Genomic DNA, 22658 nt, shown 5'->3' on the forward strand with positions numbered 1-22658 from the left:
ACATCATGCTAAGTGAAATAACCCAAACTCAGAAAGTTGAGGGTTGAATATTTTCTTTCATATATGGAAGCTAGAGAGGAAAAAAGGAATAACAAAGAAATCTTAAGAAAACAGAAGGGAGAACAGGTAGAGAGGAGAAAAGGGACCAGAGAGGAAGAAGGAGAGTTAGAAAAGGGGAGATATGGGAAGTGAAATCGACCAAATTATGCTATGAGCATGTATGTCACAATGAATCCCACTCTTACATATAATTATAATGCACTAATAAAAACATTTTAAAAAGTATGTAAAGAGAAAAGAAAGTTGAAAGTTCTAACTTGTATATTTAACATCACTGGAACTACTGAATGTTTTCTCAGTAGATTTAGTTAAGGAAAATGGGTCAATGTGGAAGCTCACACTTAAGCTGGAGGTCAGAGGTCAGAGGACACCTGCTCATCAGTTCAGTGACTTATTACTAACTAGAATAATTGGCTGCATGTGACAGCAGAAAGTTCTCAAAGCTGCCACATATGATCCCTGTTTCTCAACCAGGGGGATAACACCCTTCCACCTGGGATACCTGGAGGTACTAGAGGACTTTCAAGGTTGGCACAATGACCAGAAGCATTTAAGCAGAGGAGCCAAATCTTTGCCACAGTCCCCCGTTTGGAATGGTGCCGACCAAAATGCCTACCTTGAGAAGCACTGGAGGCCATTTCAAAGCACCAGCACCGGAGACTCCAAGGGCGTTAAAGCAGGATGCCAGGGATCCCTGGAGTGGTTCAACAGATGCAGACAATAAGGTCCAGCAAGATTAGGAGCCACATTCCTGGCTGGAAAGTGAGCCAGGGCTTGGTCAGGCCTCCAGGCTCCACCAAAAATACTTCCACAGAGCCCTTCACACAGCTGTTGGGGGTCATCACGACACCGGACTCCTGGATTCCAAGAGCTGTATGATATGTTTTCTGGATTGTTTGCTTTGTTTTGCTTTTGGATGTTGGGGATTGACCTGGGCCTCATGCATGCCGGGCAAGTGGTCTGTTATGCATGTTCTAAGTGACAGCATGCACTTTGGGAATCAAAGAGGACCAACTGGATGAGTTTTAACAAAGGCCCAAATTCCCTACAAAAGGAACAGCAGGGGCTGAGTGTGGTAGAGCAAGTGCCTAGCATGCTCCAGGCCCTGAGTTCAACCCTCAGCACCGCAAAAGGGGGAAAAAAAAAGAGCCCTCTGGACTTTCCCTGTATGTCTACTAACTTTACGGTTATTTCAGGAAACAGCAGCTGCTCATGTAGCAGTGAGTAGACTTGTCCTTTCAAGCTGGACTTGAGTTTTCTGTCCTGACATTCCTCAGTATAATTTTCTTGACAATGTAAACTCCCAATGTAGCCTTAGAGGATAAGATCTATTAAAGAAACCTCAGCTTCCATGAGGGTGCATTCGTCTAACACTTGGCCCACCTCAAAGCCACAGCGGGCACCTGACATACAAGTGCCGCAAGTCCCAAGGCAAATTTTTGAGGACCGAACATGCATTTGGGAGTTTCCCTGCAGATTTTTGCACAGGAAGGACAGCATGACTCCCATGAAGCATCAGAGTGACCTCCCAGCATGTCTCAAATCAAATGGCAGGGAAGCCATGAGGGAAATTGAATAGCCTCGAGGTTTCACACCTGGCTGAGACAAAAGTCAGAACATGCGGCTTCAGTAAGTGTAATGTTGAGTTGTACTGCAGTGGCCACACATCCCCAACCCCCAAATGCTTGGTGGATTCTTAATGTCTTGGTCTCAAAAGGATGCTGCGTGCCCCAAAACTGCCATGATGTACAACTTCATCCATGTAATCCAGTAACGTGCCAAGATCAGCTCATAAAACTCTGTCAACCAAGTGCAGTTACCCAGTTTCCGGAGCAAGTAGGTTGTGCACTTGACATCTATACCTGGTCTCATTGTTATGGTTTGGATGTGAGGTGTCCCCCAAAAGCTCCCGTGTGAGACAGTGCAAGAAGGTTCAGAGGAGAAATGATTGCCTTTCACAGACCATGAGATGCAGCAAAGGAAAAATGTGTTGTTTCCTTAGGCGGTTATGCCAAGACAATATGTGTTTGTGTGTGTGTGTATGTATACACAGTTTGTTTCCATTTACTTCAATAGCAAAAAAACAAACCCCTCTATATAAAGTGAAATCAGTTTTTACTTTTAAAAAATTCATCTTTCACTTTCTAAATCAATTATTTTTCTGTTTCAGCAACAGACTGATCCAGACATTTGCCAAGGGGAGACAAGCCAGTTGTGAAGGCTGACTTCATGTTGTTCCAACCAGGAGTTGTCTGCACATTTTCACCAGTTCATAGGAGCACCTTATTCAAGTCCAAATCTCTCTTCACAACAACAGGGCCATCTCTTTAAATATGTCTTCTATAATGTTCTTCACCATCTGTCTCCTAAAAAGTGAAGATTGCTACATTACTTAGCAAAATAAACTTCCCCCAAACCATCCATACCAACACCACTCCTCCAAAGAACCCTCTAGTTGTGCATAATTTAATAAAACTGACCATGTAGGATAATGCTGTTTATTAAAAATATAGTCAGGGAGAAGGAAGTCAGTGCATTTATGCAATTTTACATACACATTTGTAGTTTGAGGTTCCATTATTCCAACAGTTTATATAAATCACTGTTTCAGATAAAAGAAAAAAAAACCACTTTACACAGATCAGCAATCGATAATAGGTTTGGTAATGAGTAGGCTTGTAGTAAAAATAAAACCACCTCTTCCATTAGTAAAGAATGCCTCCTTTATGCAGAATAAGTCTTCAAGAGTTCAGAACTTTTTCTTAAGTATTGTTAACTTGAAGTTCTTGGAAAGTGGCCAATTCTGTTTTCTCTCCATATAAATGTTATTTTGTCTAGATTTTTTTTTTTTTGAGGTAATGAATTTTCAGTGATTTGTCACTAGGTTCTCCTTAAGGTACTGTGTGTGCCAACTACTTAAGTGTCAAACCCGACTCATACAAAACCATCTCTCAGAGAATTATAAATACAGAATGACATTTCCATCCAAACAATGTTCTCATTACAACAGAGGAAACAAAATGCACCCGCCCCAAAAAAGGCCAGAATTGATTGATTAAAGGGTGATAATTTCTGCTAATGGAGAATGAACGGCATCCAGAATCACCCAAAAGGGATTTGGCTTGTGAATGAACTCATCGCTTTTCCATATTTTTTTCTTGGATTAGCAATGGCAATTGCCACTTCCTGAGCTCATACTTACTAACAGGAATTGAGAAGAGAGCCTCAACCCATCGTGAACCACAGGGAAACCCTCAAAAACTTACAATTTACATAGGATAACCCTTCTTGTGGAAAATCGAGTTGGATGTAATTCCTGGAAGTAGAAGCTGGTGCTCTGTCCCCTGGCCTTCTGGCCTTTCTGCAAGATACTCTAGGAAAGTCACTCCAGAATAGCAAACAAGTGTCCCGATCAGCACATCACTCCTTTCCACAGGGCATCCAACTCAAGAGAACAGGCAAATCCAGAAGAGAGGAACTACTTCCTCACAGATAGAAGAAATTTCTGATTATAAACATGGGGAACCAGAGTCCAAGCAAGCGAGGAGGCATCTGCAATCCTGATACGATTGGTGTGATAAGACATCTAGAAGGCACCTGTACACCTGCTCCCATCAGACACCAGAACTTACACTTCACTTGGGGGTGGGTAGGGAAAGGAGCTGACATTTAACCACCTCTTCCTTTTCTAAGTGCAACAGGTAAAATGTTCTTATAAAGCAGATAGATGAGCAACTGCCTAAATGACAACAGATTTTGTGTTAGCTGTGAATAACATCTGGTTGACTTCATTTCAGCAAGAATTAAAGGAAAATCACTACCCAACTGTCTACATGTTTAAAGCATACTAGAAGTTGATGCTTGCTACGAGGACTGTTGAGCACATCAACTCCATTTGCTGGAGAGACAGCAAATGAAGTACATGCTTTTTCCTTTTGAGGCATTAAAATCTCTGCCAAGAGAGTGCTTTAAAACAGGAAGTTTTCCTGATCCAAATTAATCAAAAAAGTCTTTCCCATGGAAGAAGTAATAAGCTAACGACTGAAAACTTTTAAACAGGTAACTACTGACTCTCAAACACTCAGACTCCAGAGTTTGAGTCAAAACCATATATGTACTCCTTAGATACGGGAATCAACGAGACCAAATCTACCAGGGTCACACCACGGGTAAAATGCAAATCTAGATGTTTTAATATGAAGCATTACTTTGTCTATATACACGTCTTTTAAAAATGAGAAAAATGCTATGTTCATACAAAAACCTGTGTTTAATTGTAAAAAGATATCAGAACTGATAACAAAGGCAGTCAATTAATTTCACCCCCCAAGTTGCTCAGCTCCTATGCTGTCAGTGGTGAAACTGCAGAAACCCAACTCCAATTTCAGGGCAAAGGTATGCATTCATCAGCCTCTGCAAGGACAGGAGCCTCCCCAGCCCCCAACTCCTCTGTCAACTTCTCCCCATTTAGTGGGGTCACTGTCCATGTTAACTCTCAGGAGGGAATTTTCCATACAAGGCCATAAGTGTAAAAGAATGAAGTAGCCTAAGTAAAACAAGCCACTAAGTTTCTTCTTGGGTGGTGGGATGGGGAAAAGGGCTTCTGTGTAAATTAAGTAAGAGTTTTGGAAGAGTCAGTAAACTTGATTTCTCAAAAGTTCAATTAAAAAAATGGCTCATCTATCATTTGCAAAGAGATGAAGTATGGAAAATCCTAATTTATATAACAGGCTTAATTTTTAATCTTAGGAAGGAAGGAATCTCCTATTTTCTTTCCACATTTTATGATCTTTAAATTACTATTATAAATTGTTTTAGTGAAATCAACCATGACATGAATCATGGAGATGTGATTTACTTGCACTGGTATACATCTATACAGTTGAACACTATGCATACAGCACAGAACTATAAACAAAAAGGTGAAGCAAACTTTATTTATTTTCAGGTAAAAACATTAACCTGATGAATTATTGCAGATTTGAGAAGTCAGCACATAAAACAAATGGACAGCATCACTTACAGGTGCGTTTATCTGTGTGGAGGCAAAGGCTGAACTGTTTTTCCCAAATTAGCACTGGGAGAAGGGGGAGAAGAGTGAAAGAAAGAAGACCGAGAACAGAAATGAAAACAAGGACAAGGGATAGAAACTTTTTACTCCAAGAAGAAATGAAAACTGCTTATTTGTTTAAAACTTTACATTAATTTAAAATGCTCTGGCCATAGAATAAATACTGGTCAGCCCAAGCTGTAGACTTTTTGACCTACACAAAAGAAATGAATGAACCGAACCTTCCTTTTCTCCATCCCAGAGGCTACTGCTGCCAGAATTGCCATGTAAACAGTCCTAGTGTAATGACTGGTAAAGAGCCAGTAATACCCTACACAACTCTATTAAAACTAAGCTATAAGAAAAGTCTACCTAGTTACAAAGGCTGAATTATATTGACAATATATTTCAATTTAATGAATTTTAAATTATATTTTAATTTGAGAGAACATGGGACAACAAAAGCCCACAGCTCAGGAAATGTAACAACTGTGAGTGTTGTTATTAAAACAACAACAGCAACAACAACAAAAACCCTGTGTGAAACGCACAGAGAATAATGAGTGGAGAGAAAATTAGAGGGAATTAAAAGCACAGAGAACTGGTCTACTCAACTATAGTTGTCAAATACATGTGAACTTTAATTTCTGCACTTAATGTAGAAGAGTCGTCTCTGGAGGAAACAAAACTGCAGACTTAGCTAGATGGATACACACAGCCCAGAATTAAACTGCACAGCGACATTTATTGTTCCAGCCTGGAAAAACATCCCTTTTTTAAATTTCACACAGCAAAGCAAGTTAAAAACTTCACTCATCAAATAAATGATAATTTAAACAAGAACTTGCTAAAGAAACCTCATCACAACAACGCTTTAGGGCCTGATCACTTTTAAGTCCATGGGGCCATTAATGAATATCAATCAACCAAGCGTCTCTTTATAATCTGCAAGCCGTTTTTCCTACAACAAGAAGGCGTAACATGTTTCCTTGACTCAGGTGATACAGTTAGAAAAGAAATCATGATTTTTTTTTCTTTTGCTGTAACAGGCAGACACTGACTTCTTGTTGTGATCAGGAAAGATGGAATGACTGCTGCCCTTCTCTTGCTGCTATCAACAGTTTGTCACGCATTATCTCAATGCTTGAATAGTCCGGCAACTTAAGATAGTTCACACAAGTCATTACAGAAGGTAAGAAGTCATCTGGGTTTTCTGTTGATTCGAATGTTTTCCGGACAATTGTCAAAGGTGGATTCAGACTTCGGAATCCTGAGTAAGAGAAAAAGAAAACAGACCAAGGAACTTGGTGAGTTTTTTTTCAATGCTACTACTCTCAGAAAACATTACACTGCTCTGCTATATGACATCACCACATATATGAGGCATTCTTTCTTGCATGCCAATTACACTTTCAATTCATGTTCAGGGTACATGCTTTATTTACGTATCATTTTAAAATCATTGCCTAACAGTTCTCTGTTTTCTGATTTTTTAAGACAGAGTACTAAATTAACAATTATTTTAATAATCTACTTTCATCTAAGTCAACTAAAAGTTTATGATGTCCAACTACCACAGTATTTTATTGAAGCAGCATTACATGTGATTCTTTTTCAATATTTTTAAGACAATCTCTATGAATTTTTTTTTACCAGTGATATCTTAATTACTGCTTGAAACAAACCGAAAACTTAGTACATTATGACATTGGGATAGTCAAGAATCTTCTATGTTGGTACTGAAGTTCACACACACATACAACCACAGGCAGAGTAACAGCTAAGTATCAATATCATATCATACCCACCTCCAACGGGCAATCGTGGGCTACCAGTCACAAACTGGAGAAACAACCTCTGCTGCTCATTATCAAAACTACTGAGAATCTCAAACAAGAACTTCACAGCCCGACTACAAAAAGAAATATACCAAAATTATTTCTTCATGTTTAAATACAGTTCTTAAATTGTACCCAATCTCTGACTGCAACCCCTGATAATTAGAGTATCAGTTTTTGATATGGGTGCATATGTATTCCCATTATAATTCACTATGAAATCAAATTTGTTTGGCTGTTACAATTGAAATCTGTACAAAGAATGATGACAGCTGTAAACTTTTGATCACACACACACCCCTTCCAAATGTCTGGTTATCAGAATAAGAACTGGCAGACCTAAGGCTCACCTGTCATGTGTGTAACCATGGTCAGGCCTGCAGCACTCCATCAAGGTCTTTGCATCCCAAGTGTCTGCTTTACTGCCACACAGGAGCTGATCCAGCTTTGAGTTTAAGTAGGACACAGAATTATTAAAGAGGAATACGTATACCTGAGTGAAGATAAAGGTGTGCGCACAAGTAGGAGTACCATTTTCAGTACTGACACCTTCTGCTTAGGACCTCTTCATTGACTGTGCCCTTCTGACACACTCAGATATGCCCTTTCCTCTTCAGTTGCACGTTAATAGGTATCCTGCCCATCTGCAGGGACTGGATTCTAGAGAAAGGTCTGATACTCTGAATTCTAGTTTTCCTATCCTTTATCATTACTTCAGAGGCTTTAAATTGATAACCTGCTTCCAACCAGGGGGATTTTTTTTTTTTTTTTTTTTTTTTTTTTAAATAAATTCGGGCTTTCAGAAACACAGTAACAGAAGTCAAGAGATATAAAATTGAGTGGACAAGAAAGCTGAAGTGGGATATAGCAAAACAGGCTGAGTTTTATATTTTGTAAATAGAGGTACATCTTTGCCACATGGATGTTAGTTTGGGGAGCAACTTATAAGTTTTACAAAGCAAGAAAAATATTTTTCCTTAGCAAATGGAACATTAAGTTTCAAATTAAGCAATTTTTCCCTCTGGTTAATTGCCCATCTGTGGAAGACTGCAAGTCTGAGAAAATCCAATTCAGGGAAATGAAGTTTAATAACTACTAGGTGTCATTTGCTGTCTGGTATATTATGTCTCTGTTAAATTTTCATTATCCTATAAATAGGGGTTTATTCCAATTTCATGTAAGATAGGGATTATCCCAATTTTACAGATGAAACACTCATATCATATAATTTGGATAGATTTTGCAGCTAAGTGATGCATGAGGACCAGGCCTCAATTCCAGGGACGATACTTGCTGTTTTCAATTCCAGGTGACACGCCGTACCTATAAGTGCCAGGGCACACCATACACTTGAATAAGCAGCAAATCAAAGTGGACATAAAAATAATACTAAGTCACTCAAAAGATTTCGAGAGTCAGTTAGTAATAAATGTGCACTCTAAAAACTCCTTTTAAAAATAAACAATAAGGTTTCTAAACTGGTGAAACCTAGTAAGTGTGGGCCCTTTCTATGATATCTCACTATCAATTTTTTAAGAATCTTGCTGCACTTTAAGGACTGAGGGGTGTGTGTGTGTGTGTGTGTTTGTGTGTGTGTGTGTTATTGGGGATTAAACCCAGGGCCTCATGCATGCTAGGCAAGCACTCTACCACTGAGCAACATCCCCAGCATAAGTATTAATTTAGGTAATTAAACAATGTTTCATCTAGTCCAGAAATTTTAGTTAAAATCTAAAATTTCCCCAGTGTCACTTCACTGTAAGAATGTCCCTGTAGTCTAACATGCAGAAATGCCTCATACACTCCAAGTTCCACTCTCTACTAAAAGCATCAAGAGTGATGCTGACAGAGATATTATGCCTACTCTACGGCACAAGGACCCACTCCCCACTCCTAGAGGGGACACCTAGTTAGTATTTGTCCTCACTCAGGAAATTTCCTTGTCTTTCCCCAAATTCCATCCCCTGCTCTCAAATCCCATTTTTTTTTCTTTTGTTGAACAATAGGTCTTTGATTAGATAGCATAAAAACATTCTACTAAGATATTACAGGCACAAAACTAGAAATGGCCATTTATTTGACATAAGCTACTCACTTCCTCTGGGTAGAAGTACTGAAGATGACTGAGTGGGAAAACTGATTCAAATCCATCTCTGAATGAATCGAATTGCCTAGAAACACCTTCATTTAGTGCCCAGAATATAACCAGCTGCAAACAGAAAAGGATTTTAAAAACAAGATTTTACATCTTTTACTATTTAATATGTGGCAAAGTAAAGTAAACAACCCTTCTGGAACTTTTTTTTTTTTTTTTAAAAACAACCAACCACCACCACCAACAAAACCATGTTATTCAGTCTTGAAACTATCTCCCAGAAAACTGCATGAGGAAAAGGACAGTCAGGTCAACTTCAAGATTGGTCAATAAGAAAATATTTTAAAAAAAAGGCCACAGGCATTTAACATGTAGTGTGTTTTAAAAATTCATTTACGTAAAGTCCTATAGTATATTCATATAACCTTAACAGATAAGGAGTTTGTAAGATCTCCCAAGAGGATAAAATGTTATCAAGAATTAAAGACAATGCTTCAAGATTTACAATTGGCTACCAATAAGGGTTTTCAATGGGGAATGCTTAGTTTTAAATGTAGTTAAGTTTTGGGAACCCAACCTTTCTGCAGTGTGTGCTTCCTCTTAGAAGTAGGTCTGAGCCTGGACATGCAAATACACAAAACTTAAGGGTAAAAGAAAGTAAATCTACCCATCAATGGCCCTGGCTAATCCACTGGTTACAGAAAGAGAACATACTCAGATAAAAATGAAAACATTAGTGTTTTGTTGATAGAAAAATACAAGCATCATTATGCATTATTTATTTGCTAGTAAGTTGGAAAAATAGCTTTCCCAGTTAGTATAAGAAATAGTATAAGAAGATGGTCCTACTACATATTAAAAGGAATTACTTAGGGATTATGAAATTGATGGATAATAGGCGCTTGGATACTATTTAATTTTTCTTTGAACTTGATGAGTAAGCTAGAAAAGTGAGGTCTAGGTGTACATGTGTATTTTGGCTTGAATTCGGTGCTATTTCTACCCAGTGCCAGGATCAAAACAAAACAAATTCTTCAAACACTGGCAATACAAACTTGTCTTTGATGTAAAATTACTTTCCCTCAATTTAGCAAATAATAGTCAAGGACCACAAGTCAATAATTTGACAGACTTGCCAAACACAGAAGTTTGTGTATGTGTGCACACGTGCATGCACATGTATGTTTTGGAGGCATTTCTGTCCATCTCGCTGGCTTGAAGGACAGCCAGAAATACTTTAACGAGAACACAAGTGACAGCTCCTTGTTACTGATTTTTTCTTCTTCAAGAGAATGTGATGTTACTGTATTACATCCAAGCTGGAGGACAGATAATCTAGGTTATAAAAGGCATAAAGAGAGAGCTGGTATGTTCTTTAAAAAGCAAACAGAAACAAAAAAAAGTGGCCTTTGTGAATGGCCCCAGGAATGTGGAAGGTCTCACTCAAGTCACAGTCTGTGTAGGCAGAAGCTAAGTGGCCTGGCTTCACCGAATGAGGTCCCTTCTCTTACCCCTCAGGGGAGTACAACAGGCAGAGTACTAATCCCCACAGCTGACCTGTCCTTCAAAAGACACGTGATTACGTACTCTCAGATACTCCTCTAAATTGTGGATAGTGACTGGTATATCCTTCCCTCCTTTCTTCAGTTCGATGTTGGGAAACCCTGGTAGCGTGAAATCCAATCCTAGATCTTCAACTGAGCAGCCATTCATAGTAAGGGTTTCTAATGCATATTGTAGACTCTCTTTGGTCTTGAGGTGGGGAAGAAAGAAGGTGACAAGCACAAAGAGTTCACTGTTATTTCAGTCAGAGTTTGCATAATGGTTGATCTAAAGAATGTGAACCAAAAAAACCTAGATAAACTTTTTGTAAATTCTAAGCTAATCTTGATGAACCTAATATAAATAGATAACACATAATGAGTAATAGTTTGGAAACTGTAAAATTAGATAATGTAGTATTTAATAATGGTGATTAACTTTACCCCCTGCAAAGCTCAACTCTAAAGAACACCTTGGAGATGCTTTATTCAAATATTTTTGGCCTCCAAGCATAACCAATTTTTATTCATACATTAATGCTGCAATGAAAAGAAAATGAAAAGGAAATAAAGAAAGCAAGCTTCCAAGAAAGTCCTAAGAAAAAAGTCAAACCATACAGACTACTACTCACCTTTTAAGAAGGCCTATATAAAATACTGTTAATTTAGATCAAGAATCAAAGTCCAATGTGCAAGAATGCACATTCTGTCTGAAAATAAAGGCATTCTATAGAGAATGTCTGGAAAGTAAATGGCTTTCCAGAGTAGAAGTGCCTTTGTGCATGAAATTCCTACAGACTAAGCAACTATAATGCAGAAAATCAGTCATTTAAACTGGGAAAGGTTAGGAAGTTCTGGCTAATAAATTACATTTTTAGAGGAAATTTGGGATGGCAATATAGCTCAGTGGTAACACTTCCTTGGCATGCACCAGGCCACAGGTTCAAATCCCAGTCCCCAGTAGAGGAAGAGAGGGAGTGGAGGAGGAAGGAAAGAAACGAAAGTTGTTTAGGATATCAGATAATCAAGAAAACCAAGGAAGGAGCAGGTTACTTAAGATGAATGTAGTTGAAGATTACGTGCACTTTTACTTTCCTGCCAACAACAACAAAAACCCACGTTAAGCTTCTCTCCATTTTAGGGGCGTCATTTGAGGACCCCCAAACAGAGGCTTTTTCATTTCACATTTTTCTTCAGCAGAAAAATTTTAAAAAATTAAAGAAGGAGCTCTTTGTTTAATGGTCACCCACTAGAAAGCTCTCAAGACTGTCTCCACACCTCCAGTCACAGTCAAGGTGGTCACTATTATTGTAATCTAAGTCTCTTCCCTCATAGCTGCTACTTTTAGAGAAGTGTCTATGCAATACGTATCTATGAAATAAGAAGTACTATCAACAGATAGGAATCTACAATATACAATACATCCAGGGCATGTTTAGAAGAAATTTGCTGTTTCTCTAGGCCTTATAGGTTAAATTGAAAGCTAAGTTTGAGCACATTTTCCATGCAAATTTTGAGAATTTAACTACCAGGGAGAATCTGAGACAGGACAACTTGTCTCATCTGTGTACTTTATAAAATAATAGGATAGGGGTTTTCAGAATGCTGCCATTTCCCATGCTCTGGCTGTAAGTTGGTTATTACAGTAAATAAATTTCTGGAGTACAGAATCTGTACTATACAATTTTATATTTTTAAACGGACAACATCAGGAATAATAAAGGGTAGAAAAACAAACATCAAAAGGAAACCACTATGAAGAGAGCTGTGGCAGCACAGCACACAGTCTATGACAGGGATATCTAACAGTCTAGGCTTGAATTCCAGCTTCAACTGATCTGCCTTCTATTGCCCACCTGTAAAATTGAGACACCAACAATACCTAAATCTCACAGGGTGGTTTTGAGGATTAAAGAAATTCATACATGTAAGGCTCATGAGTTTTACCTCCTTCCCCCTCCTTTTTACAGAGGAGGGTGGGGGAATTATTTACCTATGATACTATCCTAAACAACACTGCAGTCCTTTACAACTTGCTAAGTTGGTCAGTGTAAACCTACATAGTTCTAAAAATCCTAAGACATCAGATCTTGTATGGAAAAAAATGGACTTGCGTTCTTTAAACACTAATTACTCTTAACCATTTTCCAAGAAAGCATCAATTAATAATTACCAATGTGGGAGATAATATGAAGCTCTTTACCAATCATCTCCTTGATAAAAAAGCATTCCAAAACCCTGTCCTACTGTAGGCTCCTTTCTACCTCATCAAGACAAAGTGACACTCTCCCTTGATTCAGAATCTCAATTAGTTACTCTCACATTCTACACTTTTTATAAAGAAAGTTGATTGCCCAAATAGAAGCTATTTGGGACTGTGCCATTTTAAAAACAATACAACCTTATTTCTTCTAATACAGATACAGAACTGCTAATAATCTCAGATTGCATCAAATGACTTTTTTTGTTAATATGTACATAAAAAATACAGTAATAAGAAGTTCAAGATTATCCATGGAGATAACAGAGAATTCTTAACCCGTGCTACCAAGAAATAGTGGACGCTTATCATGACCTTCAAAGACATCTTTCTAAGATCTCTAGATTCAGTCTGATAAATTATAATTAATAAACAAAAGGTTTTATTTATGGTTTTGTTTAGAAGTGTACTTTATTTGGAAACCAAGTTGTTTGCTTATTGCCTGCTGTTATAGATTATTTGACTGACTGTGAAACTGAATTTCAAATAGTACAATAATACTATTAAACAACTCTTTTAAAATAAAGTTCAACATAAAATAACTGGGTCAATTACAAACCACTTAAAGTCTCATCTTCCTAAAATAAAGAATTGATCCTCTTCACCACCTCTGCTAAGCCTACCTGGGATTTATCCTGTTCCAGTCTTTTCTTCTGCCTGACAATGTCTTCTAGGTGATACACTGATCTGGCTACAACAGGATCGATGTCAAACAAATCATGTGATGTTAAGGAAGTTTCTTGCCGTAGCATCCACTTATAAAAGGGTAAGCCAAGGGGAAGGTCCACCTGAAATGGAACATGCAAAGCACTTAAACTGTCAATAATGAGCTTCTGTAAATACCTCAAATCTCTAAGAGGCACTTCTAGAGGTCATTTTAAAGGTCAAATAATGGCCCCAAAAGAAAATAACTTAGGAACTGTTTTCTCCCATTACTTGAAATCGATTACTTCAATTCAGGGCCTTAATCATTGCAAAAGCATTTAGAAGACTGAAGACTTCTACTTAAACACTAGCACTAAAAAGGAACCTTCCAATGGCAGACATATATTTGCTGTAACACGTTTTACATGAAAGCCTGTAAAACAACAAAAAGTGTTTAAAGAATTTTACTCTATTTTGAGTCAAGCAAACTCAATTCCACTGTAGTTTGTATTATTAAATATGAAACAAGGGTTTTAGGTAAAGAATTTACTATATTTAAACAGAAAAACAATGGAACTTCTAAAATAACTGATAAATTGTTAACTGATAAAATGTAAGCTTGTGAATCTGACATCAGATGAAAATGTCTTACATATACTGATAAAGTATCTCGGAAAATGTGAGAAGAGGAAATGAAGAAAAGTCCAGAAATATTCAAACCTCCATGAATATTGACTGAATTATTTTCGTAAGAGCGCACTGATGAAAATTTAACAAGGTTATGTGTTCATGCTTAAAATTAAAAATGCAATGTCAAACACTTTTTAAAATATCATTAATGTTACTGTTAATGTTGTCTGATTCTCTGAACTCTTAGCTACTCAAGAACTGGTCCACAGTGGAACTGACATCCCTTAAATGTTGCTCTGAAACTGTCCTGGGCAATCAAGACAGTTTCACCACTGTCTTACTGAATCAGAACTCACATTTTTAATAAAATCCCCAAGTATCCATAGGTACCTTAGAGTTTGAATAGTGCTCTAAAATATAGCATTGTATTTAGGGGACTGAGGTACTTTCACATAACATCGTACGTCAATATTGTAGAAAAGCAAATAATCCTAAACTTACCAATCTGAAATCCATGATAGCCTTAGCCATTAATTTTCCTAAGAAGCGAAACTTCATCTTAACCTTTGCGATATGAGCTGGCTTAGCTGTCCTACCAAAGGGCAGCGCAAACAGGCCCTGGAGGTTTTGAATATACTTGGTCCCTTCTTGGCTTCCTGTAAAACGAGCAATTCACCAAACTTCAGATGGTATTTCCAAAATCAAACCAAACCAAACCAAACCAAAACCAAGAGCACTTAAATTCAGGGTTCTCAAAACTGGAAAGCAGATCACTGAATGAAGTCCTCTAGAGCTAAAGGGCCTTCCCTATTTGGTTAATGAGAAAAAAACAAATGCTAAAAGAAATCAAGGGCAGAGAACATGGTTCTTCAACAGAAATTAAAGATCATAAACTGTAATGTTCATTACCTGAATAACACACTGGCTGACTCACTCACAGATTAAATTACCTTTTGGATTGCTAAGAGTTACTTCTTCACCTCTCCAGAGACCCAAGTCAGCTCTCTGTAGTTCCTGAGATACAAGTGCATAAAACTCCAGTGTAGGCCCAAGACCTGTACCAACCTACAAAAAGAACAAAAGTAAAGCGATTTCAAATTTTTTGTCTTTCAATTGTTTTTTGGTTTTGGTACTGGGAGTTGAACCCAGGGACACTTCAACCCTGAGCTACATCCCCAGCCCTTTTAATTTTGAGACGTATCTAAGTTGGTGAGGTTGGCACTGCACTTAAAATCCTTCAGACTTGGCCTCCAGTAATCACTGGGATTACAGGTGTGTGTCACCATGCCTGGCCAACTGATTTCAAATTTTAGAAATTAAGGTCTTTTTTTTTCTCCACCTGCTTATTTCTTGGCAATGGGGATACTAACAGCAACTGCTTACCAGGATGCATTGGAGACTTTTCAAAATGTCTTAATCGGACAGTTCTTCAGTCCTGATAATCTGGAACAAGAACTAGCAACTCTACATAATATTTCCTACTCCCATGGTCAATATTTTAGCTGTACAGTTTTCAGCCTATATTCTGATAAAAGTACTGATGATAATGTCATGGCTGTACATTTGGCTTTCAGGGAACAGTGCTGCATTGTCTGGGTATAAATTTCTTTCCCCATTTTTCTCTTATTATTCTAAAACTATCTCACAAATGTCACCTTCTCAGGAGAAGTTTTCCTATCTGCTGCCAAACAGTATGTTCCCTTCATCTCAGGGGTTATATTTCAGCACTTTGTATTACTTTACCACAATTTCATTATGTTTACATATTTCACATGAGAATATACTTCAGTCACCTCCCTGTAGTGCAAAGCTCATGGTGGCCATTTAACAGATGTACATGGAAATACAAATTAAGGGAAGATCTGAATTCCCCAGCTCTCATAGGGTCAACAGCCTCAGACAGGACATCAGTGTTTTTTAAGCCCCACAGTATACTTAAGTCCCCAACAGCTTTATCATCATTCACAATGGAGGGGAGGCCACTTCATAAAAGATGCTGATCTGGTATGTTAAAAATAAGCTTCAAAAGTGACCATGCAGCCTTGAATGAAACCACCATTCTGTAAGATGTGTAACATGAGCATGACTGGGGCAGTGTTCACAGCTTCAATCACTCCTTCATAGGAAAATCCTACCAACTCAGATCATAATGAAAAGACTGCAGTTAACGACTAGTTCATATCAGTTTATAGCTTAAATCTAACAAATCTGTCAAGGTTACATTTCACTTATAAACTATGTGTAAACAAAGAGCACTGTTTTTATTAAGTAAACATTTATAACATTTTTGAGACAATGGGGAGTTATGAATACTGGCTGAATATTTGATAAGTTGTTTTTATCATTTTATTTTTTTAAACTTTTTTTTTTAGTTATAGATGGACACAGTACTTTATTTTTATGTGGTGCTGTGCTAGGCAAGCACCCTACCACTGAGCCACAACCCTAGCCCCAGTTTTTATTATTTTTTAGACTTGACAGTCCGTGGTAGTTTTATTTTTTAAAGTCCTGATCTGCTAGAGATACCACTGAAATACAAATTTATAGGTAGAATCATAGGATGTCTGGGCTTTGCTTCACTTTAACACAGAAGGGGGGAAGCGGGTGGGAGTAAAGATGAGGTGGGCTGGCCAAGGTGGATTACAGGTAGATAGGGATTAATTAGACTCATATTATCCATAATATAAAACAAAGTCAAGTCAGATCAGCGGCTTCCCTCAGCACCTTTGGATGCCCAACACAGTATAGCCAAATGCCAGCCCACATGGCTGGGACCCCTCCTCTTCCAGGCTTCTCAAAAGCTCTGAGCTTTAGCACCCCTCCTCTGACTGGAACTTTATGGGCACCCCACCCCTCCCCTGCCAACTCCCCTTAGCTTCCAGGTATCAATGTTGACATCACAAAGGGCACTATTTTACCTTATTACATTTACTTTTTGGGGGGCACCAAGGATTGAACTCAAGGGCACCTTAATCACTGAGCTGCATTCCCAGTCCTTTATTTTTTATTTTGAGACAGAATCTAGCTAAGCTGCTTATAGCCTTGCTGAGGCTGGCTCTGAACCTGCAATCCCCTCCTGCCTCAGCCTCCCGAGCCACTGGGATTACAGGTGTGTGCCACCATGCCTGGTTATATTTACTTTCAAAAATGAAACAAAACAGCTTAAAGATTAAATGCAGTTGACCAAAGTTAACTGACTTTCAAAACAGTAATCAGCTAGAACCTGGTGATGACTTCTTGATTAATCCCCATCCTTTGTTAGGTTCCATATTAGTAAATGGTATCACTAGTCATCCCACAACAAATGCTCCAATGGAAACCTTGCAGCCTTCCTTAGCTCTCCTCTTCCTTGCTCCCCACAATCTGAACACTATGCTCTGTCCTAAAAATAGTTTAAGATGACTGCCAACTTGACCTAGCTGCCTTCTCTCCTATCTGGTCTACTGCTAGAGCCTTCTGAATGACCTGTGTACTTGCATTCCCAACCCAACACCCCATTCTCATAGTGCAAGAGAGAACCTTAGCAAACAGAGGCCCACAGCACTCCTTCACACCTTCATGTTTTCCCACCTTACTTGAAGCTAATTTCTCACTGTGGCCTGGCATCCTGTGATTTCTCTCCTCCTTCCTCCCAACATTTGACCTTGACCTTTTCTACCGAGACACCACCCTTGCTCCTTACATTCTAGTCACCCCCATTTTCCAACAGGCCAGGGATGCTGCCTCACTGTTCTTTTGCTACAGCCACTCTTTTTCCACATGGCACTCAAATGTCACCTTAGACCACCTTAACATCACTTGACCACATGGCCTAATATATATGTGTATGTGAATAAGTGTCTGCCTCCCCAAAATAAAAGGGACTCTTTATAACAATAGGTGTCTTATATATTTTATTCTCCACTGAATCCCAAGCACTAGAGGAAAAGAGGGGGAAAGGAAGTAAGACAAAAGCAAAGAACCCTGTAGTAACACTTGGCATCCACCAGATGGTGCTTTAAAGCTAGTTAATTCATTCTCCTTCAGCAGAAAATTATCCCAGGTAAGAAGCAGTCACTGATCCAATTAGTCTATTTCCTTCATCCACATACTAAAACAGGTTTTACTTAAAATATTAAATCCCACGGGTATAACTTAAGGTGCTCCCTCTGAGTCTCCAGGGGAAGGTGGCCCAGGTGACAACTGTTCTGGCAACACATGGTACACCTGGGGCTAGCCAGCACCCTGCAAGACCATGTGAATCTTTTTAGGCAGCTGCTTCTACCCAGCCACTCCATGACAGGTAGCTACTTTGTTTGGTTCTGCTTCATTTCTATTTTTAAAGGAAGGGAACTCATTAAGGCTCCTGAGAAAAAACAAAAAACAAAAACAAACAAAAACCGACAACTTGCCTTGAAACCCAAGTCTTTTCCCCTCAAAAGTAACACGTGTATACTAGTACTTCCTATACAACAGGCAATAGTCTATCTGCTTTACATCTTTTAGATCATTAATCATTCTACCAAGACAATGAAGTGGGTGCTTGTATTACACCCATGGTTGAGATGAGGACAATGCTGAGTTTATGGAACTTGCCTGACTACAGAGTAAGTGGAGACACCAGGAATCACAATGTATGCTCCCAACCTTTTACCACCCCAAAGAGACCAAGTTATTTGTAGACTTAATTCCTAGGAATTGGCTGGCTTTTGAAGCCCAGAGACTGGTTAATTCTTCCCTGGCTTACTCATCATTCCAATTCAAGATGAAGTTATGTTGATGCGGTATTTCAGATTAGGATTCTTTTCAAGTTAGTCAGAAAATCTTCCTCAAGTAATTTCTACAGATGAGTATGATCCACAGTCTCAGAGCCCTATACATCTATAAAGCCAGTGCGTGAAGAATGGGGGGGGGGGGGGCACCTCCTCCACCCAGGAAAGCCAGCTCCTGCAACCTTTTTCAGCACTAATAGGTAAGACCAATCAGGGAAGATCATAGAACCTTGATTTCTGCACCAACATTTCAATTCTGGTCTTAGAACAGTCAGTGTGAGGCCATTCTGAGCTTGTTTAGGTTTCATTTAAGATGCAATTTGAACAGAACCATGAAGGATGGAAAAGATATTCCTGGCAAGATAAAAGTATACTGGAATAAAAAAGTAGAAAGCATGGTTAAACAAAGCAAGCACACCAGGTTGGTCAGAGCAGATTTTGCAGTATTTAAGTAAAAAATGAGACTATATAAGAACTATATCCTCTGAGCAACAGCTGAGACCAGGGGAATGCAGAACAAAATGACATCTGCAGAGCAGAACTCACCAATCACCACCACTCTGGATCTCTGATCAGTCCCCCTACAGCTGGAAGCCAGTGCCCTCACTCCCATCCCTCCACCAAGTTCTAACTGAACATCTTACTCTCCCACAAGCTCTTCCCCACAGTCCCAGGACAGGACCTCTTGTGTGAAAGCCTTATCACTTGGCACCCATACCACTCACTTGCCACATGCCCTTTAGTGCTTTTGTCTTGTGTCTCCCCAACTACACTAATTTTTTGAGTGTGGAAATTCTGCCATAACCTGGATCACTACCATGCTATATACTTCTCAGTAAACAAAAACTTAAGTTTTAATTTTGGCGATTTAATATTCTTTTCAAGTTTTAATGGGGAGGAGAAAATGCGTGAGAAAATGATAGGACAATCGTGATTTAAACTGCCCAGATATCTACAGATGATACTGTAAATTAACAGTTAAATCTACCATACAAAGTACTTACTACAAACCACGTACTTCACAGCTCTTCAGGTAAATGAACTAAGTCACAACTTTGAGGTTTTATTACTACCCACTTTTTTTTACAGATAAGGAAACTAAGGGGCAGAGCAGTTTGCTACTGTAAATAATTAACTGGTATGGGAAATTTGTTAGTTTTAAATCATATGAAGTTCAGAGAACTCAAAAGTCTCTAGATTTTATTTTTATGATTGTAGTTAAAAAAAAAAAAAAAGCAGCATTACTTTTGGCATACTGTCTTACCTACCGAAAATCATCTCAAAAGATAAAGATTGGAAAGGAGGAAGAAAAGCCATCTTCATTCACAGCTATCATGGCTGTCTATAATCCATATCAGGAACCTACTGCTGGAGGTCAAATCACACCTCTGGCCCACTGCTTGTTCTTGTAACGTTTGCATGGTAAGAATGATTGTTATCTTTCTAAATGGTTGAAAAAAAATCTTGACTAGTATTTTCAAGATGTGTGAAAATGATTTGAACTTCGAATTTCATAACCATGAAGTTTAACTGGAACACAGCCAAGCTCATTCATTTATGTATTGTCTTGTGACTTTCATAAGTCAGTTGTAATGGAGACCATATGACCCACCAAGTTTGAAATATTTACCATCTGGCACTTTACAGAAAAGTTTCCCAAGCCCTGGGTCCACAATAATCTTAAATGATCGGTTAAAAATAATTAATAAAGTTTACGACTGTCAAAGAAAACAAGATCAAAATACAACACTCAACTGTCTTTCCATAAACCAAAAACAAACAGAACTGAAATGAAAGAATGGTACCATTTTTCAACACCATTTAAAAAAAAAGTGTTTGGAGAGAAATTTAACAAAATGCATGTAAGAAAGACTTTTAGATATGAAATTATGAAGCAATACAAAGAAAAATTAAAAACCCAAATAAGTGGATGGCTACACCATGTTCTTGCATCAGAAGGAGCAGTACTGTGAGCAGGTTAGTCCTCTCCAAGCAGATCAAAATTCAATGAAATCTAATCAGAACCCTGTCAAACAGTGTGTAGGTACTGATATGCTTATTCTAAAATTTACATGCAAATACTAAGAGTAACCAAAAAAACTGAAAAAGTTGGAGAACTCACACTACTTTAATTAAGATTCATTACAAAGCTACATTAATCAAGATGATGCAGGATAACAGAACTGAATAGAACATCTAGAAAGAGACTAAAAAAATTCATGATCATTCGATTTTCAACAGATGTGTTAAGGTAACTTCATTGGGGAAAGAATGGTCTTTTTGACAAATGGTCCTAGAAAAGGTAAATAGTCTTGGGGAGTGGAGAAGACACTCAGCCCTTAAAATCATATGTAAAAGTTAAACTTAAAATGGATCAGAGACCGAGAGCTAAAACTATAAGACTTTAAAAAAAAGAAAGAAAAAGAAAAAAAATATTTTATGCCATGGTTTAGAGGAAAATTTCTTAGAATGGCAAAATGGCACAAACCAGAAAAGAAAACTGATAAATTAGATTGGATAAAAATTAAAAACTTCTGAGTTCCAAAAACAGTCTGTAAGGAAATGAAAAATTACACCATTTATTTATTAAAGATCTGAATCCAGAAAAAGAACAATGATAAAACAAAAACCTAATGAAAAAATTGGACAAAATTCTTAGGAACTTCTCCAAAGAAGATATATGAATGATCAATAAACAATGAAAAGGTCATCAATTTCATGAATTATCAGGGAAATGCAAATTAAAGCTACAATAAGATATTACTATAAAACCCCTAGAATAAAATAAGACAATACCAAGTATGAGTAAGCATGGGAAGGAACTAGAACTCATACACATATATTATGATATTAAATGGAAAGTCATTTAATATTACTTATAAAATTAAAATATTTTACCAAATGACTTGGCAATTCAATTCTGAGGAATTTACCAAGAGAACTAAAAATATGTCTACAGGAGGACTTGAACACAATGTTCAAGTCAAACTTGAAAACTATTCAAATGTGCATCAACTAGTGATTGGTAAATAATGAGATGCATGAATCTCATAAGCCTTTTGGTTAAGTGAAGATGAATGACACAAAGACTAAGATGAATGACACAAAGACTACATTTGCATTTATTGAGCTGGAAATAAGAAAAATTACAGGGTAAGAAAAAAGATCAACACGGCTACAGCAGAGGATGGGGAGGGGGACAGATAGTAAAGTCGCCTGATGAAACTTTCACTTGATGTGGTTACAAACTATCCCCCTACTCTTTGAATTATACAATTTAAAAGTGTGCAGTTTATTATCAGGTCACAATAAATCTGATGTTTTAAAAAAGCAATCAAGCATTTCTGAAGTTATTAGATCCTTAAAATATCTGTTCATTGTACAAACTTAAAGACTGCACAAATATGCTTTAATGTGGGAATAGGAGATGAGGGATGTGCTTTTAATTACACACTTGAACTTCTGAAAAAGAGCTTTGAACAAATAATTTAAGAGATAATAGAGCAAATCTAAATTTTAAGGTGAATTTACCAATTGCCATTCACAATTTCTTAGCATTAAGAAACTTGAATGACATGTTATCAAAAGCACAAGTCAAGCAGAGCACCATCACTGGACTTATTTATAAGCTCACCTCATTTTCATACTGGATTTCTAACATGGCCCTTGAACTGCCAAGGTCCTGCATCACAGACTCGGCTTGTTTCAGCAGCTCCTCTCTGTTCACAGTTCGCTACAAAGAAAGTACAGAAATGAGCAAACCATCTCTCTACTTACAATGCATTTTA

The 22658-nt window shown here is 37.9% G+C and overlaps 1 protein-coding gene across 17 annotated transcripts in view; it reads right to left on the reverse strand.

The window, feature by feature from the left end:
• Window positions 1–2177: 2177 nt before the first annotated feature.
• Window positions 2178–22658, reverse strand: part of Trip12 (thyroid hormone receptor interactor 12) — a 147086-nt gene continuing 126605 nt past the window's right edge. For 15 of the 17 annotated variants that reach the window (XM_047544448.1, XM_047544461.1, XM_047544460.1 and 12 more), the window contains 9 exons: window positions 22505–22603; window positions 15070–15184; window positions 14621–14775; window positions 13468–13632; window positions 10631–10795; window positions 9044–9157; window positions 7299–7393; window positions 6919–7022; window positions 2867–6380 (listed from right to left, as the gene is read on the reverse strand). In XM_047544448.1, the coding sequence (XP_047400404.1) occupies window positions 6184–6380; window positions 6919–7022; window positions 7299–7393; window positions 9044–9157; window positions 10631–10795; window positions 13468–13632; window positions 14621–14775; window positions 15070–15184; window positions 22505–22603 (1209 nt within the window). In that variant the 3' untranslated portion in view covers window positions 2867–6183. Of the gene's footprint in view, window positions 2427–2866; window positions 6381–6918; window positions 7023–7298; window positions 7394–9043; window positions 9158–10630; window positions 10796–13467; window positions 13633–14620; window positions 14776–15069; window positions 15185–22504; window positions 22604–22658 lie in introns of those variants that run through there. The other 2 variants (XM_047544449.1, XM_047544463.1) reach the window with 2 other exon arrangements.

This window comes from Sciurus carolinensis, chromosome 3, assembly GCF_902686445.1.
Source record: "Sciurus carolinensis chromosome 3, mSciCar1.2, whole genome shotgun sequence".
Lineage (NCBI taxonomy): Eukaryota > Metazoa > Chordata > Mammalia > Rodentia > Sciuridae > Sciurus > Sciurus carolinensis.